Source organism: Haematobia irritans, chromosome 1, assembly GCF_050003625.1.
Source record: "Haematobia irritans isolate KBUSLIRL chromosome 1, ASM5000362v1, whole genome shotgun sequence".
Classification (NCBI taxonomy): Eukaryota; Metazoa; Arthropoda; class Insecta; order Diptera; family Muscidae; genus Haematobia; species Haematobia irritans.
The window spans coordinates 22,508,444-22,530,119 of record NC_134397.1 but is presented as its reverse complement, the minus strand read 5'-3'; the positions used below and the strand labels follow the sequence as shown (position 1 = coordinate 22,530,119).

Genomic DNA, 21,676 nt, shown 5'->3' with positions numbered 1-21,676 from the left:
CTACAGAAATAAAATTTTAACAAAATTTTCTATAGAAATAAATTTTTCACAAAATTTTCTATAGAAATAAAATCTTGGTAGATTATTTTTCGCTCGAGTGGCAACCATGATTATGAACCGAATAAAATTTGAACAAAATTTTCTATAGAAATAAAATTTTGACAATGATGAAAATTTTATTATGAACCGAATAAAATTTTAACAAAATTTTCTCTAGAAATAAAATTTGACAAAATTTTCTATAGAAATAAAATTTTGACAAAATTTTCTATAGAAATAAAATTTTGGTAGACTATTTTTGGCTCTAGTGGCAACCATGATTATGAACCGATATGGACCAATTTTTGTGTGATTGGACCAATTTTGGTATGGTTGTTAGCGACCACATACTAACACCACGTTCCTAATTTGAACCGGATCGGATGAATTTTGCTCCTCCAAGAGGCTCCGGGGGTCAAATCTGGAGAACGTTTTTTATGGGGGCTATATATAATTATGGACCGATATGGACCAATTCTGGCACGCTTGTTAAAGACCATATACTAACACCATGTTCCAAATTACAACCGGATTGGATGAAATTTGCTTCTCTTGGAGACTTCGCAAGCCAAATCTGGGGATCGGTTTATATGGGGGCTATATATAATTATGAACCGATGTGGACCAATTTTTACATGGTTGTTAGAGACCATATAACAATATCATGTACCAAATTTCAGGCGGATCGGATGAAATTGCTTCTCTTTGAGGCTCCGGAACCCAAATCTGGGGATCGGTTTATATGGGCGCTATATATAATTATGGACCGATGTGGACCAATTTTTACACGGTTATTAGAGACCATATACCAACACCATGTACCAAATTTCAGCCGGATCGGATGCAATTTGCTTCTCTTTGAGGCTTCGCAAGCCAAATCTGGAGATCGGTTTATACGGGGTCTATATATAATTATGGACCGATGTATACCAATTTTTGCATGGTTGTTAGAGACCACATACCAACATCATGTACCGAATTTCAGCCGGATCGGATGAAATTTGCTTCTCTTTGAGGCTCCGCAAGCCAAATCTGGGGATCGGTTTATATGGGGGCTATATATAATTATGGACCGATGTGGACCAATTTTTGCATGATTGTTAGAGACCATATACCAACACCATGTACCAAATTTCAGCCGGATCGGATGAAATATGCTTCTGTTAGAGGCTCCACAAGCCAAATCTGAGGGTCCCTTTATATGGGGGCTATATGTAAAAGCGGACCGATATGGCCCATTTTCAATACCATCCGACCTACATCGATAACAACTACTTGTGCCAAGTTTCAAGTCGATAGCTTGTTTCGTTCGGAAGTTAGGGTGATTTCAACAGACGGACGGACGGACGGACGGACATGCTTAGATCGACTCAGAATTTCACCACGACCCAGAATATATATACTTTATGGGGTCTTAGAGCAATATTTCGATGTGTTACAAACGGAATGACAAAGTTAATACACCCCCATCCTATGATGGAGGGTATAATTAATAAAGTACAAATTATTTAAATTTTGTCGGAAAAGATGCTAGATCCATTCTAGAAAAAGTTTGATTTTTATACCCTGTGCCACACTGTGGAACATGGGTATAATAAGTTAGTGCATATGTTTGCAACACCCAGAAGGAGACGGGATAGACACATGGTGTCTTTGGCAATAATGTTCAGGGTGAGTCCCTGAGTCGATCTAGCCATGTCCGTCTGTCTGTGAATACATTTTTGTGATCAAAGTCTAGGTCGCAGTTTTTGGGAGCCACCTTGGTGCAATGGTTAGCATGCCCGCCTTGCATACACAATGTCGTGGGTTCGATTCCTGCTTCGACCGAACACCAAAAAGTTGTTCAGCGGTGGATTATTCCACCTCAGTAATGCTGGAGACATTTCTGAGGGTTTCAAAGCTTCTCTAAGTGGTTTCACTGCAATGTGGAACGCCGTTCGGACTCGGCTATAAAAAGGAGGTCCCTTGTCATTGAGCTTAGCATGGAATCGGGCAGCACTCAGTGATAAGAGAGAAGTTCACCAATATGGTATCACAATGGACGGAATAGTCTAAGTGAGCCTGATACATCGGGCTGCCACCTAACCTAACCTAACCTAACCTAACCTAGCGATGTAGCTAATTTGCAATACCATCCAATTTACACTAAAGACAACTTCTTGCACAAAGTTTTAAAGTCGATGGCTTGTGGTCGTTCGGAAGTTAGCATGATTTCGAATGGACGTATGGACATGGTTCTGTCGATTGAAAATTTTACCATGACCTAGACTATTTTTATGGTGTCTGAGACCAATATTTCGATATGCTACAAATGGAGGGGTTAACAAGAACTTCCTCACAAAAAAAAAAAAAAAATTAATCCATTTGCTATTTAATTTAAATCCCTACAAATCCTATGTAACCACTGTCCTGTTATAAAAATACAAAAACTAATTATGTGACTGGAATACATACTTGCTCTCTCGCATAAGCATTAACTTCGATATTATACGTGTACTATAATATATAACAGAATGGTAAATAATTAAAAGTGCAAATTGCATAAACCTACACACTGTTATACACGCGCACTTACACACACACACGCATACATTCAGTTATTTTCACGCAACCACATACGAACAATCACAATGCCTTGTGCATATTTAAATGTGGCTTAAAGTAGACAGAAAATATTGCATAAAAATAGGAATTCATTAAAATTATTATTGTATTTTATGCACAAAATGAGAAATAGCGAAAGGAAATTTTATGAAAAAAAAAAATATAACCTTAGGTGTAAAAACAAAGTGGTTGGATGTTAATGACTTCTTTCGAGTGGATGGTAAATATATATGGTAGTCTGATCGTTATATAATCCAGAGTCTATAGGGCTGGATGTATTTTTTACGTCCACTTTTCTCCGGATAGCAAAAGCCCTTATCTAACAATTGGTTAATTTTTGTTACTCTTCTTTTTGGTTTATCTTTTCTGTTTTACTCGCTGACTGGGAAGTGGTCATTGCTGTGATTGTGTTATAGACTCTATTAACGTTCAAGCATTTTGTTATATCGTACACAGACAACAGCGTCTGTTCTGGTGCAGTCTATTTCTGTGGATGGCAATACAATTAGTTGGTCGTGGTGCTTGTAGCTCAATGAAATATGGGGTTTTGAATATAAAAGCAGGTTGTTTTAGGGTGAACTTCGTAACCAATATAAAAATGTCCATATGGATCCCTTTTTCCTGTATTACAAGGTCCAGTAAAATAATTGGAAATTGGTCCACAAACATTTCTTTTTAAGTGTACGCCGGAATCTAACATCAATTTTTCAACTTCCGATGAAGTCCCATTGGATAGGTATTAGATCTCAGCTTTTTATCCGAGTTTCACTACTTTTGAATTCTACACTGCGGCGACACCATTAGCGAAGCTATCAAATACCCAGAAATCTCGGCAGAAATCTGAGAGGGTATAATCCACCGATGAAAAATATTTTGGTATTTGTTCGAAACTGGGATTGAACCTCTGACCCATTGAATGCAAGGCGAACATGCTAACCATTGCACCACGGTGGCTTTCGACCTAGAGTTCCCTTAAAACTTTTGGAATGCCGAAGGTCACAGAGGTGGAAGTGCAAGCAGAGGGTCTCAGTGATATATCCGTGAGATCCGAAGGTCTCATTGATTGAACTGTCAATGGAGGAACCCATGTCTACAGTTCCTTCAATGACCCCTTTGTATCCACAGTTCCATCAATGAGACCTTCGGATTTCACAGTTCTGCCAATGAGACCTGTGGTAGAATTGTACTCTTTGTGGTAGAATTGTACTCCGAATGGTTCCGATTGCGAGACACTCAGCGACTAAGAAGTCCACACTCAAAAAAAGTTTGCTTGGGTCCAAAGATTGTGATCTTCCCTAAAGGATTTTGGAAGCACGGAGACCAAAGATTGTTGCTCTTATGGTTTCGGTGGAGAAATTGTCGGTCCGAAGGTCATAGTTATAGAACTGTAGGCTTGGAAGAATAAGTGGTGGAACTATGCTCCTGAACGTCTCAGGAGAAGGTAGAACTCTAAGAACTGAAAACTTCATGACGGAACTGTGGATCCAAAGCTGTCAGTAGGAAAACTGTAGGCCTAGAGGTCTCTGTGGTACAATTGTACCGCGAATAGTACTGATTGCAAATACACTTAAATAAGTTTTCTTGGATCCAAAGATTCTGACCTTCTCTTAAAGATTTTTGACTTCCAAAGGCCATAGATATAGAATTGTGGGTCCTATGGTCTCTGTAGAAGAATTGTCGGAAGAGGAACTGTACTCACGAAAGTCTCAGTAGACCAGAACATCTTGGTAGACCAGAAGGTCTCAGAGATGGAAATGTGTGTCCAAAGGTTTCATTGGCGGAACTGTAGGTCTACAGGTCTCCATCGTAGAATTGTACTTCGAATGGTCCCGGTGGAAGAATTTTAGGTCCGAAGGCCACAATGATGGAATTGTAGGATGGAATGTATAAGTGGTGGAACTGTGCTCCCGAAGGTCTCAGTAGACCAGAAGGTCTCAGTAGTTGGACTGTAGGCCAAGAGGTCTCCGTCGTAGAATTGTACTTCGAATGGTCTCGGTGGAAGAATTATGGGTCCGAAGGCCACAATGGTGGAATTGTAGGATGGAATGTATAAGTGGTGGAACTGTGCTCCCGAAGGTCTCAGTAGTTGGACTGTAGAATCCGAAGGTCTCACTGATAGAACTGTGGATGCAAAGGTTTCAGTAGGAAAACTGTAAGTCCAGAGGACTCTGTGGTAGAATTGTAGTCCGAATAGTGCTGATTGCAAATACTCTACGATTAACAAGTCCACACTCAAAAAAGTCTACTTTAATCCAAAGATTTTGACCTTGCCTTAGGAATTTTGATATCCCAAAGGCCATAAGTATAGAATTGTGGGTTTTGTGGTCTCTGTGGAGGAATTGTCAGCTCGAAGGTCACAGTTATGGAATTGCATGTTTAGAGTGGAGGAACTCTATTCACGAAGGTCCCAGTAGACCAGAAGGTTTCAGTGATAGAACTTTAGATAAGAAGATCTCTAAAGGCCTCCGTAGTAGAATTGTACTTCGAATGGTTGTGGTGGAAGAATTTAAGGGTCGAATGTCACAGTGATGGATAAGTGGTGGAACTGTGTCCCGAAGGTCTCATTAGACGAGAAGGTCTCAGTGATAGAGCTGAAGGATACGAAGGTCTCACTGATAGAACTGTCGGTCCAAAGGTGTTAGTGGCGGAACTGTTGGCCTAGATAACTCTGTGGTAGAATCGTACCCCGAATGGTCCCGATTGCAAACACTGTGACTAATAATCCCACAGTAAAAAAGTTTATTTGGAGTCAAAGATTGTGGGCCTAGATGAACCTGTGTTAGAATCGTAATCCGAATGGTTCCGATCGTACTCCGAATGGTTCCGATCTGCGACTAACAAGCCCACAGTCAAAAAATAATTTGCTTAGATCCAAAAATTTGGACCTGCCCTTAAGAATTTTGAAAGTTCGAAAGCCACAGATGTAGAATTACAGGTCTTATGGTTGCGGTGGAGGAATTGTCGGTCACATTTGTGGAATTGTAGGCTTGAAAATATAAGTAGCGGAACTGTACAATAGGGAACTGTAGGTCTCTGCGATGGAGCTAGAGGCCCGAAGGTCTCTGTGAACTGTAGACCTCGCTCTCAATGGCGGAATTGTAGTCCCAAGGGTTTCTGTGGTGGAACCCAAAGGTCTTAGTTTTTAGGACATTTTCACAATTCGGCCTTTATTGTGATTCTACGATCCATAAATATGAGCGGAGAGCGACCTTTATAGCGACCCACACCACTATCATCAGCGGCGCTTGAGATCTGATGGTCTAAGGTATTACAGATTTTTCAACCTCATCAATCCCAATCTTTTGCGAAAATTTACTCAAATCTTTTGTAGAGGATCTATGAAATTCGCCCTGGTCGACCTTAGCTTTGTCCAGCATTGGTTTTTGTTTTCAATTTCTGTGACTTGGCTTTCTTCTTCCGCTTTCCTGTTTATGCTGTTTTAATTAAAATTACTTGCAAAAATAGCCATGCATACAGTGAGAGCACCACAAAATCCTCGTGAATACATTGGTGTTCATAAAAATTTTGCTTCAAGCATAAAAGGCGTTTTTGTTCGCATGGTTTTTTTGCGCGTTTGTTTTTCTTCTTATTAGCGAACAGTTGTTACTATTTTAGTGTCCTTTAGCTGAAAAGTTTGCAACTTTGATTTAGTTCATTTACTCGGATTTGGTGTCCCTTTTTGTGCAGGAAACAAACAAAAATGAGTACACAAAAAACGAAGAGAAACTGATTATGAAAGATAGAGGACGGAGGGTGAGAGCAAGAGAAGGAGTGGAGGGATAGTAAAAAAACAAAAAAGAAGATGATCCTTATGAAGTTCTTCATTAACTTGATGAAATGTTGCCTGTGTTTAACTTGAGTGTTAGTTTGTCCTACTTTAGTTTTTTGCTTCCTAAGGAATACCACTGTGTTGGCTGGGGGTTAACGAGAGCTTTCTAGCTTGTGTTTGCTTTAGACCAAAAAGGGAAAATGATACAAAGAAGAGGAAAATTTTCCTCTGAAGATTTTCAAATATTTTCTATTTAAACATTTTCATTTGTAATTAAGGCGGTCACTAATGACATGAGTGTATAGAGTGTAATGTCTTAAGCAAATATTCGAAGAGATGGAGGACAGTTGATATAAGTTTAGAGAAACTTAAATAATTGTAGAGTGTATACTTTATCAAAGGTGTATTGAAATGGTCTTCAGAATTTCTTTATTTGAATAATACAGAGAATGGGAAGAAATATGACCACAAGTAATGACCTTAGAACTCGTATTTTATTATGATAGAAAATCCCTATTTGTGTGGATCTAGCCATTGTAGTCTATCCGTTGTTCCATATTTTTCTTTCTTTATTTCGTCCTTGCGTCCATCCTTCCGTCCGGGCTGAATGCCCTCTCTTTCGTCCGACCGTCCTTCCATCCGTTTGTCCTGCCTTCTTACCAGAACCCATATTGTAAAAATCGAATAAATATCATTTATTTTGTGTATGTAGGCCTTGTTAGCTATGCGTCTCTCCATATGTTCGTCATTCGTTTATTTCCTTCTCCCATCCGTCATTGCATACTACCTTTCTTCCGTTCGTTCTCTCGTTCGCCTGTCGGTTAATATTTCCGTCCGTTCTACCTTCCTCGAATAAAAATCCCAGAAATGTCGACTTGTTGTCAATCCGTCCCTCCGAATGATTGTTATTCCTTCATTTCCTCCTTCTATCCGGCTTTCCGTCCACCCTTCCCTTCATCCCTCTGACAGTTCTTGGCGACAGTCATTCGTTTATTTCCTCCTTTCGTCCGTCCGTGTTTTTTTCCATACGTCGCTGTATCTTTCCTTTCTTCCGTTCGTTCTTTCATCCGTCCTTCAGTTCATTTTTCCGTCCGTTGTTCCGTCTTTCCTGGATTGGTGTCTATCCGTCTCTCCATATGAAGCTTCCCTATATTTTCAGGCTTACTTAGACTCTTATCACTGATTGCTGTCCGATTCTACGATATGTTTAGCTTAAAGACAAGGCACCTACTTTTTATAGACGAGTCTGAACGGCGTTACACATTGCGGCGAAACCACTTAGAGAAGCTTTGAAACACGCAGAAGTGTCACCGGCATTAGTGAGAGGGGATAATCCACCGCTGAAAAATTTTTTGATGTTCGGTCGAAACTGTGGTTGAACGCACGACCCTATGTATAAAAGGGGGGCATGCTAACCATTGTATATGATTGTAATTCATTTATTTTCTTCCTTCATCCGCCCTTCTCTCCGTACTTCCATTTGCCATTTCCTTCATCCTTTATCCTTCCATCATTCATTCGGTTCTTTCCTCCTTCCGTTCATATTTTCAGACGTTCTTCCGTCCTACCTCGAGTGAAATTCATTTTTGTTTGTATCTAGACCTTGCTGTCTATCCGCCTCTCCATATGTTTGTCATTCCTCTCTCTCCTCCTCGGCCCGTCATTCCATCCTTCGTTCTAACATATCGGCCATTTCGTACGCCTTTCATTCGTCTTTTCGTATGTACTTTCTTCTGTCCTTTGTACCCGTATTACAAGATGATCGCTAATATCATTTTTTATGTATAATAGTCCCTATTGTTTATCCGTCGTTCCGCATGTTTGTCATTCCTTTTGCTCCTACTTCCGTCTACCTTCTTTCTTATATTTGTCATTCCTTTATTTCCTTCTTCTGTCCGTCCTTTTCCCATCTTTCCGTCCAAACTCTATACATCCGTAGGTCCGTTTATGCGCCCGTCCTTGCTTCCATCTGCCCTTCGGTCCGTCTTTTTGTCCGTCCGCACATCTGTACGTCCTTCCAATAGTTTTTCTTCCATCTGTTCGCTATACCTCCGTTCGACGAAATTATTGCTCCGATCAGATCAAATTTGCAACGCCGGTTCTACTCTTCGACTCTGTACTTTAACATTTGTTCTCTCAATAAACCGAGTAGGGCTACATCTTAAATACTATATTATGTTTGTCATTCCTTGATTTCCACCTTTGATCCGTTCTTCCGCACTTTCTCCATCCGTCCTCTTTTCTTAGCCGTATTATAAAAATGGAATAAAAATCACTTGTTGTGAGTATCTCGACCTTGTTGTTCATCGATCTCTCTGCATGTTTGTCATTCCTTTATGCCCTCCTTCTGTCAACTCTTCCATCTATCCGTTATCCGTCCGTCTTTCCCTCATCCGCCTGTTCACCCTTCTGGCCGTCCTCTATTTCGTTCTTCCGTTATCCGTCCTTCCTTTCATCCGCTCTTTCGTCCGTGCCTCCTCTCATACGCCCTTTCGTCCGTTCTTCCTTCATCCATCCGTCTGCCCTTCCGTCCGTCCACAAATTTTACTCCGTCCGTCCTTATTATCGGTCTGATAGGATCAAATCACATCTTATGTGTATTTAGACCTAATTGTTCATCTGTCTCTCTGATTGTCTGTCATTCCTTTATGTCCCCTTCATACATCTGTCTGCCCTACAACCGTTCTTTCTTCCGTCATTCCCTCGTCCGTTGTTTTTTACCCTTTTGGCCATCCTCTTAGTCGTTCTTCCATCCGTCTTTCCTTTCATACGTCCTTTCGTCAGTACCACCTCTCATACGCATTTTCGTTCGTTTTTTTTTCATCCATCAGTCTACCCTTCCATTCGTCCGCAAATTTTACTCCGTCCGTCCTTATTATCGGTCTGATAGGATCAAATCACATCTTATGTGTATTTAGACCTTGTTGTTCATCTGTCTCTCTGCTTGTATGTCATTCCTTTATGTCCCCTTCATACATCTGTCTGCCCTACAACCGTTCTTTCTTCCGTCATTCCCTCGTCGGTTTTTTTTACCCTTTTGGTCATCCTCTTAGTCGTTCTTCCGTCCGTCTTTCCTTTCATACGTCCTTTCGTCAGTACCACCTCTCATACGCATTTTCGTTCGTTTTTTTTTTCATTCATCCGTCAACACTTCCGTCCGTCCTTATTATCGGTCTGATAGGATCAAATCACATCTTATGTGTATTTAGACCTCGTTGTTCATCTGCCTCTCTGTTTGTCTATCATTCCTTTATGTCCCCCTTCATCCATCTGTCAGCCCTACATCCGTTCTTTCTTCCGTCATTCCCTCGTCCGTGTTTCACCTATTTGGTCATCCTCTCATTCGTTCTTTTGTCCGTCCTTCCTTCATCCATCGGTCTGTCCTTCCGTCCGTCCGCAATATTTACTCCGTCTATCAAAATTATCGGTCTGCTGGAATCAAAATGACAAAGCCGGTTCTACTCATAGCCCGCTGCATCTTAATATTTGTTTGCTCAAAGAAGTGTTATATTATATTCGAAACTAGTTCGTAAACCAAAAACCTCAAACTTTTTATTAGTAAGGAAATTATCCTTTTGTATGTCCTTTCTTCCTGAACAATTTGACTCTCCATTTACCATATCGTAAACCTCAATAATTCAATCCCTTACATAATAACACATTCGCAATGATTTATTTCGCTACTAATCACAATTCATACAAACTACCATAGATGATTTATAATGTGCATGAAAAATAAGTTGGATTTTAGCCATAGTAAATCATTGATGACACTAAAGATTAGCTTACCTTTAAAGCAGCACTTTTTAATACGTATCGCATAAATGCAAAGACAAATCAACAGGAAGAGAGCAGCCAAACAACCGCCAGCAATACCCAATAAATAACTCATTTCCAAGGGTTCTGCAAAACACCAACATAAATGACAAAACCAGGTCAGCATATGATGATAATGAAGAATGAATGTTGGCCAAGGACCAATAACAATGGTCAATACCATTGACCAGTATATCAATGTATAAAGTAGGATGGAGTCCAACAGTAATTCAGTATGCAAAAGTATATTTGGGATGGATTTATAACATAGTCCAATGTGTGTGTGTGTGTGTTGGGATATTGATGGTGGTAGACCATTAGATTTGCAATAATTATCAGCAACATTATTGTGGTTGTTGGATGTTATTGGTATTGGTTTTGATTTTTTATATTTGTAAATAAATTTGATTTCATTTATTTATATAGTATTTGTTCAGTTGTTGTAGTTGTTGTTTTTATCGTTGATGATGGTACAGATGATGACACGTTTGTCATTTTTATTAATATCCATAAGGAGATTATCATTTGTACGACAATGTTGACCAGATCAAATAGGCCATAACATATCAACATGGATGATGGTTGAATATCGATATTATCGAAACGATGGTAAACAATGTTTTTGCATGAAAATAGAAATATAAATAAATTTCATGTCATTTAATGAGATTTTAAAGTATTTTATATACATAAACAAGCTCACGCACATTAAGAGTTATGTTATTAGATAAAATGCAAAGTGACTTAAAAGTTATAGTAATTTTTTTCAATAAAAAATTTAAGAAAATATTTTTTTCATTTTTTTTATGATATTTTTTTTTTATTTAGTCATTTTGCTTTTAATCGAGTGTTATTGATTATTTTATAAATTATAAATGGATTATAATATTTATATGTATAGATTTTATTTATGAATTTTTTATATCACTGGTCATGCATGATAGTATGAATAAAATTATCATAAATTGTTAGAACAAAAATAAATTCCAAGAATTAATAATTAATTACATTTATTAATATGTTTGTAAATTAATTAACTATAAATTCTAAGGTGGTTATATACCCTTAACTTTACCATTGCATTTGTTTTCTCCTTCCCTTAAGGATTTTGATGTGTAATTCGGAAAAGGGCAGTGGAGTCTTAGTCGGAGTCTTGGAATCGGAATCTCAAAATTTTGCTGGAGTTAGAGTCGTAAAAATTTTGCTCAACTCCGACTCCGGCTAAACTAATTTTTTTGAAACACTTCACATTTTTGTAACTAAAAAAGTGTTTCTACAAAACATTTTGTCAAAATTTTATTTCTATAGAAAATTTGTCAAAATTTTATTTCTATAGAAAATTTTGTCAAATTTTTATTTCTATAAAAAAAAATTTTCAACATTTTATTTTTTAGAAAAATTTTTCAAAATGTTATGTCTCTCGAAAATTTTGTCAAAATTTTATTTTTATAGAAAATTTTATTTTTTAGGAAATTTTTTCCAAATTTTGTGTCTATAGAAAATTTTGCCAAAATTTTATTTCTATAGAAAATTTTGTCAAAATTTTATTTCATTAGAAAATTTTGTCAAATTTTTATTTCTATAAAAACATTTTTCAACATTTTATTTTTTAGAAAATTTTTTAAAAATTTTATGTCTATAGAAAATTTTGTCAAAATTTTATTTCTATAGAAAATTTTGTCTATAGAAAAGTTTGTCAAAATTTGATTTCTATAGAAAAGTTTGTCACAATTTGATTTCTATTAAAAAGTTTGTCAAAATTTTATTTCTATAGAAAAGTTTGTCAACATTTTATTTCTATAGAAAATTGTGTCAAAATTTTTTTCTATAGAAAATTTTGTCAAAATTTTATTTGTATAGAAAATTTTGTCAAAATTTTATTTCTATAGATAATTTCGTCAAAATTTTATTTCTCTAGAAAAGTTTGTCAAATTGTTATTTCTATAGAAAATTTTGTTAAATTTTTATTTCTATAGAAAATTTTGTCAAAATTTTTATTTCTATAGAAAATTTTGTCAAAATTTTATTTGTATAGAAAATTTTGTCAAGATTTAATTTTTTTTAGAAAATGTTGTCAAAATTTTATTTCTATAGAAAATTTTGTCAACATTTTATTTTTTAAAAAATTTTGTCACAATTTTATTTCTATAGACAAATTTTTCTAAATTTTACTTCTATAGAAAATTTTGTCAAAATTTTATTTGTATAGAAAATTTTGTCAAGATTTAATTTTTTTAGAAAATGTTGTCAAAATTTTATTTCTATAGAAAATTTTGTCAAAATGTTATTTATATAGAAAATTTTGTTAAAATTTTATTTTTATAACAAATTTTGTTAACATTTTATTTTTATAACAAATTTTGTCATAATTTCATTTCTATTGAAAATTTTGTCAAAATTTCATTTATATAGAAAATTTTGTTAAAATTTTAGTTTTATAACAAATTTTGTCATAATTTCATTGCTATTGAAAATTTTGTCAAAATTTCATTTCTATAGAAAATTTTGTCAAAATTTTATTCCTATAGACAATTTTGTCAAAATTTTATTTCTACAGGAAATTTTGACAAAATTTTATTTCTATAGAAAATTTTGTCAAAATTTCATATCTATAGAAAATTTTGTCAAAATTTCATTTCTATAGAAAATTTTGTCAAAATTTCATCTCTATAGAAAATTTTGTCAAAATTTCATTTCTATAGAACATTTTGTCAGCATTTTATTTTTTAGAAAATTTTGTCACAATTTTATTTCTATAGAAAATTTTGTCAAATTTCTATTTCTATAGAAAATTTTGTCAAAATTTTATTTGTATAGAAAATTTTGTCAAGATTTATTTTTTTTAGAAAATGTTGTCAAAATTTTATTTCTATAGAAAATTTTGTCAAAATTTTATTTCTATAGACAATTTTGTGAAAATTTTATTTCTACAGAAAATTTTGTCATAATTTCATTTCTATAGAAAATTTTGTCAAAATTTCATTTCTATAGAAAATGTTGTCAAAATTTTATTCCTATAGACAAATTTGTCAAAATGTTATTTCTACAGAAAATTTTGACAAAATTTTATTTCCATAGAAAATTTTGTCAAATTTTTATTTCTATAGAAAATTTTGTCAACATTTTATTTTTTAGAAAATTTTGTCAAAATTTTATTTTTTAAAAAATTTTGTCACAATTTTATTTCTATAGAAAATTTTGTCTAAATTTTACTTCTATAGAAAATTTTGTCAAAATTTTATTTGTATAGAAAATTTTGTCAAGATTTATTTTTTTTAGAAAATGTTGTGAAAATTTTATTTCTATAGAAAATTTTGTCAAAATTTTATTTATATAGAACATTTTGTTAAAATTTTATTTTTATAACAAATTTTGTCATAATTTCATTTCTATTGAAAATTTTGTCAAAATTTTATTTCTATAGAAAATTTTGTAAAAATTTTATTTCTATAAAAATTTTTGTCAACATTTTATTTCTATAGGAAAGTTTGTCAAAATTTTATTTTAATAGAAAAGTTTGTCAAAATTTTATTTCTTTAGAAAATTTTGTCAAAATTTTATTTCTATAGAAAATTTTTTCAAAATTTTATTTCTATAGAAAAGTTTGTCAAAATTTTATTTCTATAGATAAGTTTGTCAAAATATAGTAGTGTGGCAAATTTAGTTGAAGTTGGTTCAGGTTTAGATATAGGTCTCATATCTTTTGCCCGATTTTCATCCTTATGACTACAGATGCTGAAATTGTTCTCCAATTTAGGGCATCAGAGGTAGTAGAATTAACCTTTTCACTACCGAAATAAACCTAATGTTAAAAACAGAAATTTTTCTTATTTTTTTAGTAGTACTAACAGCATGTAGAACAACAATTTTCATTTTGAGAGCCTACCTCAACTACTTCAAGAGCTATATGAGCTTGTTCTGAAAACTTGATTCTTGAATTGTGACCAAATGGCCTTACGAAAATAAGTGAGAAAAAAATAGAAAAAAGAATCCAAAAAAGTATCAGCTATAGTTTTGGTATTAATATCCATTTACTAGAAACATACTATAGCAAAATTGTTTAACATTTTCATATTTTGCGTTTATTGTTAAAGAAGTTTATAAAAATATATTTTAGTGCTCACCAATATGGAAACTATTTATAGATTATTTAGATTAAAGCCTCTACTTTAAAATTACATCAAGAAATAAGTAGAAATTAATTGGGGAAATAGAATTTGGTGTCTTTTTCGAATGTCCTTCTTAGTGGACATCGGTAGTGAAAGGGTTAAAAGTCTTTGGTCAAAGGTGTTTAGATTTATATATAGCTCCTATATATATCTTTCGCCCGATATGAATTTATGGTATATGGCTCCAGACAGAGTTTCAATCCAATGACCATGCAATTTTGCACAGGGAGTAAAATTCAAATTTTGACTATGCATGCCAAATTTGAAATCGGTTCAGATTTAGATATAACTCCCATATATATATCGTTCGCCCAAATTAAACTCATATGATTTTCGTAGGTCAAAATTTCACTCCGATTTACTTGAAATTAGGCACAGAGAGTACTATTAACATTTTTGAAATGTGTGCCAAATTTGATCAAAATCAGTTCAGATTTTGACGAAGCTCCCATATATATCATATTCCGATTCGTGTAAAAATGGCCAAGTTTTGCCAACACCAAAACAGTTTTTCAGCGGGGGATTATCCCACCTCAGTGATAGTGGTGACAATCTTCACTAATTGGTTGCACTGCAATGTGCACAGCTTTTTCACTAAAATTACTTTCTTGTCTGGTAAATATTATTATACTTCCAATTTGTAGTTTTTAGAATTTTTGGTCAAAATTTGATTTTTATTTTTGACTACAGATAACTCAGAAGTATGACAAAAACATATTTTTCAAAATAACGCTATGGTGTATTAAATACAACAAACTTAATTTCATAGAATTCGGTCAACATTTTAAGACGTAGGAATTTTTTCTAATTGTATCTTAGAAGATACAATGTGAATTTAAGGGTTAACTATACTAACATATACCCGATATCTGTAAGTGCTGCACTTTTAAAAAATTTAGGATTGTTTTTGTTTTTCTCACACCAAAAAGGCATTTTCAAAATTAACACTACCTCCACATTCCCTCTCTCTTTCTCTTGTATCGAGACATTCACCCATTTCCCTATGCTGAAACATATATGGCCCTCTTTCAACTACCAAACAGAATAAATTGATGAAATTCGATGTAAAACTCATTTCTGTTCTATTTGCCATAGTAAACTTAAACTGCTCACATGTAGATAATGCATTTGCTAAAACCAATAGACAAATGGGCTCTGTTTGTCTCAGCATTACTCGTACCAGGTTAGTGGGACATACACATACGAATATGTTATTATTATGCACACAAACACCTATGGGAAAAATACTCATATACTCTTATACATACACACACATACACATATAGAGATGCATTACAACAAAACACATAACGTGAAAATTTTAAGGGAAAAAAACATGATTTTTCTGCACCTGTAAACGTACCCTCCACATTCAATTGTATGGCATGACGATCGGTGCCACGTTCATTTTCCACAACCAAATAATAGGGACGTGCATCATGTTCGCTGGCATGATGTATATGTAGTGTGGAGAGATAGCAATCCTCCCGTGAATCTTGTAGTAAATCATCGGCACGGAAACGGTCTGTAGAGATAACAAAAAAAAGAGGGAGAGAGAGAGAGCAAGAGAATACCAAGAAAAATAACACCCAACACATGGTCCCCCATTTTTGTTTTTCAAAATTACAAATGCCAAATATAGATGGATGGCCGTATAGATGGACGGATGGTATACAGGAAAACAAGATGGGTCCATAGAATGAATTACAGGATGTTAGTTTAGCACCCACATGCATACACGAATGATTTCATTGGTTTGGTTGGTTCAATCGATTGAATTGCACGGAATCCATTGTTAGGGATATGTCGGTGAGTGTTTGTGTGTGTGTGTGTGTACATTTCCGTTTCCATGCATCCCCGCCAAAATTATGATGATTATGGGTAATGGCCAAGGTTTCGCAAATACATTCATTCCATTACAAAGTAATACGACGATACCATTGTATACAACCACCCACCCATCCATCCATCCATGCAGGTATGAAATATCAATGCAGACAATTGTATGGCCATAGTAATTTCCCATGTCATGAGGTTATAACAAGAAGCGTCATTATTTTCAAGCACACAAACACACATGCACACACACAGTGTTGTTGATGCATTCAGAGAATTTTTTTTTTAGTTTTTTTTTTTCGATTTATCGCCAATAGTGTTGCAATTGCCCACATGTGCATTGTCAATTTGGGTGATGGAACCATCGTGTCGACCGCAATACGTGGCCAGAAGAAATTCGTTAATTAGTGGTCAACATGTAAAATTGTTTTTCTCGGTTGTTTGGATCATGGCATTGGCATGGTAAGGTGATGTCCAATGCCCAGCATGAAATTTGGTTTTGGCAAACAGGCCGCAGGTTTGGTCATTATTCAATATCCCACATGAACATCATAGTTGTTGCCATAGACATTACATTTGTGGTCCACATATTATAGGCATTATATAGGCATATTCAATATTATCAGCCGTAGTAGTTTGTCATTTAAAATGCGTTGTAAATATAAAAAACATAGTCCATCATCCGTTTCAATAGTGGGAATTATATTTACACAGGATAGTGTTGGGTATCCATACCAAAATATCAATCCCATTAAGTTTTTCATTTCAGTTACACACGAAAAATTCCCATTCATCATTAATATGCAATAAATGAAATTTTTGTAATGAGAGAAAAGAGATAGAGAAAAAATTTGGGTTTTAGTTTTTTTGTTGTTTTTCTAATTAAAATTTTAGCCAATGGCAATTTTCTACTCACCAATGGATGAGCCTGCATCTAAACGCAATGAACCCCATTCCCAAGCTACACGAGTTGGTCGTGGGTCGGCACAAACCACTAATGTTAATGAGGCTGGATCTCCTCTCTTCACCAAAACTGTATGCATAGAGGGATGTAGGCGTAAGACTTGAGGGGCACCTGAAAATTAAAAACAAAAACACAAACAATGCAAAAACAATTAAAAAGAAGAACATTAATTTTTTCAACTGAGATTTTCTATTAAAAAAAGGAATAACACATTGTATAAATGTAATCAGCGTTACCGTACAGGATTTCTAAAGTGGCTCTCTTTATACCCTTCAACATTACTGTGGTACAGGGTATAATAAGTTTGTGCATTTGTATGTAAAACAATCAAGGCCCAGTCGGAGACCCATCGTTTAGCTTATCGATCGTCTTAGAATTAAATTCTGAAACGAATTAGCGATGTCCGTCCGACTTCAAACTTTCTTTACTTGTTTTCATATAGAAAAAGGAATAATTAAATGAATTTATATCATTGTTTATTATATAGAATTGGAAACGTTTTTCATTTTGTTATAATTCTATTTCTATAGAAAATTTTGTCCAAATTTTACTCATATAAAAAATTTTGTCAATATTTTATTTCTATAGAAAATTTTGTCAAAATTTTATTACTATAGCAAATTTTGTCAAAATTTTATTTTTAAAGAAAAATTTTTTAAAATGTTATTTCTATAGAAAATTTTGTCAAAATTTTACTTCATTAGAAAATCTTGTTTAAGTTTTTTCTTTTTAAGAAAATTTTTCAAAATTTTATTTCAATAGAAAATTTTGGCAAAATTTTATTTCTATGGAAAATTTTGTCAAAATTTTATTTCTATAGAAAATTGTGTCAATTTATAGAAAATTTTGTCAAAATTTTATTTCTATAGAAAATTTTATCAAAATTTTATTTCTATAGAAAATTTTGTCAAAATTTTATTTCTATAGAAAATTTTGTCAAAATTTTATTTCAATAGAAAATTGTGTCAAAATTTTATTTCTATAGAAAATTTTGTCAAAATTTTATTTCTATAGAAAATTGTGTCAAAATTTTATTTCTATAGATAATTTTGTCCAAATTTTACTTCTGTAAAAAATTTTGTCAAAATTTTATTTCAATAGAAAATTTTGTCAAAATGTCTATAGAAAATTGTGTCAAAATTTTATTTCTATAGAATTTTTTTTTATTTCTATTGTAAATTTTGTTATAATTTTATTTCTATCGCAAATTTTGTCAAAATTTTTCTTCTATTAAAAAGTTTGTGAATATTTTTATTTCTATAGAAAATTTTGTCAAAATTTTATTACTATAGAAAATTTTGTAAAATTTTTATTACTATAAAAAATTTTGTCAAAATTTTATTTCTTTAGAAAATTTTGTTTAAATTTTATTCCTATAGAAAAATTTTCTTTTTAAGAAAACTTTTTCAAAATTTTATTTCTATAGAAAACTTTGTCAAAATTTTACTTCTATAAAAAAATTTTTCAATATTTTATTTCGATAGAAAATTTTTTCAAAATTTTATTTCTATAGAAAATTTTCTCAATACTTTATTTCTGTTGAAAATGTTCTAACAAATGTATTTCTATAGAAAATTTTCTCACAATTTTTGATTCTATACAAAATTTTCTTACAATTTTATTTCTATAGAAATTTTTATCAAAATTGTATTTCTATAGAATATTGTATTAAAATTTTATTTCTATAGAAAATTTTGTCAAAATTTTATTTCTATAGATAATTTTGTCAAAATTTTATTTTTATAGAAAAATTTTTTAAAATGTATAAAAATTTTGTCAACATTTTATTTCTATAGAAAATTATGTCGAAATTTTACTTCTATAGAAAATTGTGTAAAAATTTTATTTTATAGAATATTTTCTCAAAATTTTGTAAATTGTTGTAAATTGTAAATTTTGTCAATATTTAATTTCTATAGAAAATTTTGTCAAAATTCTACTTCTATAAAAATTTTTGTCAATATTTTATTTCTATAGAAAATTTTGTCAACACTTTATTTCTATAGAAAATTTTGTCAAAATTTTACTTATATAAAAAATTTTTCGAAATTTTATTTCTATAGATAATTTTGTCAAAATTTTATTTTTATAGAAAAATTTTTTAAAATGTTATTTCTATAGAAAATTTTGTCAACATTTTATTTCTATAGAAAATTATGTCGAAATTTTACTTCTATAGAAAATTGTGTAAAAATTTTATTTTATAGAATATTTTCTCAAAATTTTGTAAATTGTTGTAAATTGTAAATTTTGTTAAAATTTTATTTCTATAGAAAATTTTGTCAAAATTCTACTTCTATAAAAAATTTTGTCAATATTTTATTTCTATAGAAAATTTTGTCAACATTTTATTTCTATAGAAAATTTTGTCAAAATTTTACTTATATAAAAAATTTTTCCAAATTTTATTTCCATAGATAATTTTGTCAAAATTTTATTTTTATAGAAAAATTTTTTAAAATGTTATTTCTATAGAAAATTTTGTCAAAATTTTATTTCTATAGAAAATTTTGTCAAAATTTTATTTCTATAGAAAATTGTGTCAAAATTTTATTTGTATAGAAGATTTTCTCAAAATCTTGTAAATTGTAAATTTTGTTAAAATTTTATTTCTATAGAAAATTTTGTCAAAATTTTACTTCTATAAAAAATTTTGTTAATATGTTATTTCTATAGAAAATGTTGTCAACATTTTATTTCTATAAAAAATTTTGTCAATATTTTATTTCTATAGAAAATTTTGTCATCATTTTATTTCTATAGAAAATTTTGTCAAAATTTTACTTCTATAAAAATTTTGTCAATATTTTATTTCTATAGAAAATTTTGTCAAAATTTTACTTCTATAAAAAATGTTGTCAATATTTTATTTCTATAGAAAATTTTGTTATCATTTTATTTCTATAGAAAATGTTGTCAAAATTTTACTTCTATAAAAAATGTTGTCAAAATTTAATTCCTATAGAAAATTTTGTCAAAATTTTATTTCTATAGAAAATTGTGTCAAAATTTAATTTCTAAAGAAAATTTTGTCAAAATCTTAATTCTATAGAAAATTTTGTCTGCAGAAATTTTTTTGAAAATTTTATTTCTATAGAAATTTTTTTCAAAAATTAATTCCTATAGAAAATTTTGTCAAAATTTTACTTCTACAGAAAACTTTTTCTGCAGATTTTTTGATCTGTTGGGTCAAAAGATTTTTTGGTCTCTTTGGATAAAGATTGAGAGAGAAGATTTTCCTCCATGTTTCGTAATTCGGAATCGCAAAATTTTTATTTGGTCATAATTTCTTAACCCTGAATCTTATTAACTAAAATCTTGGTAATGTAGTTCTCTTGAATGAGAATTTCAAATTGTATTAGAGTATCTTTATTTTTCTTGAAAAGAGAAATAAATTCGTGCAATTAGCGATTCTGAATATCGGAACATGGAGAAAACTCAAAAAAAAACTGGAACGGTTTGTCTCAAGGACATAAAATTTTCTGGAAGCAAATCTTTTGACCTGAAGTTTATCTGTTGAGACAAAATTTTATAAGCAAATCCCGAAATATTATCTTGAGGCTTGTTTTTTTGAGACAAAGTTTTTTATAAACTTCGTAACTCATATATTTTGAGCTTTTGCTTTGCTGGGAAATGTTCACTGTTTCATTTTTTTTATTGTTTGTAAGAATATCTTATGGCCCCACAGACATATATTGTTTTTCTCGCATCTTTTAATGATTTTTTTCTTTTGAAATAAAAAATTTTCTCAAGAACGAGTTTTGTATCATGAACAAATGTAATGAGAATGTTTGAGACCTCTTCGAGCAATATTTTCAAATTCGTAATTCTCTCTTATATGCCTTATAAATATTCGTACTTTTAATTTCCTTTTGTTTTGGCATATCCCATAGCATTAATGCTTTAAATTACTTACCTACAACTTGTAGTGAAACTGGATCCGATATGGCCACCCTTTCCTGGCCATTGATGTAATTCGTGGCATGGCATTCATATTCACCTTGATAGTCGTATGTCACATTATCGATGACCAAACGTGGTTCATTGCCTCGTTCCACATATTTTGAGCCATGGGAAATCCTGGGTAAACGACAAAAAATGAAGAGAACGAAAAATGAGAGAATATAATAGCAAAAAATTATTGAAAGATAAATAAGGGATTGAAATATTGGTAAAGAGGGATTTTATGGAAAGGAAAAATTAAAATCAATTGCTTTGGAAGCTTTGAAAACTGCCAAAAAATCCATAAAAAAACAACAGGAAAACAATAAAGACTCCTTGTGAATATATAATAAAACATTTTCTTTACTTTTTAATATTTGTCTTGAAATGTAATTTTGATGTTTCAAATGTTGAAGAAGCTTAGTACCACCATTGATGCTTTCATATTTGTGTTTTGTTTTTTTCTTATCGGGATTTGCTTTACAAGTTCTACTCACGTCCATAGACAATGACAAGCGAAAAGTTGTTAGAATATGA

General features: G+C 32.1%; 1 protein-coding gene across 1 annotated transcript in view; it reads right to left on the bottom strand.

Annotated features, from left to right (window-relative positions):
* Positions 1-21,676, bottom strand: part of LOC142222260 (uncharacterized) — a 287,823-nt gene that overhangs the window by 163,982 nt on the left and 102,165 nt on the right. Inside the window, exons 9-12 of the mRNA XM_075292293.1 lie at positions 21,114-21,277; positions 17,150-17,308; positions 15,749-15,922; positions 10,202-10,315 (exon numbers count right to left, since the gene is read on the bottom strand). Coding sequence (XP_075148408.1) covers positions 10,202-10,315; positions 15,749-15,922; positions 17,150-17,308; positions 21,114-21,277 — 611 coding nt within the window. The remainder of the gene's footprint in view (positions 1-10,201; positions 10,316-15,748; positions 15,923-17,149; positions 17,309-21,113; positions 21,278-21,676) is intronic.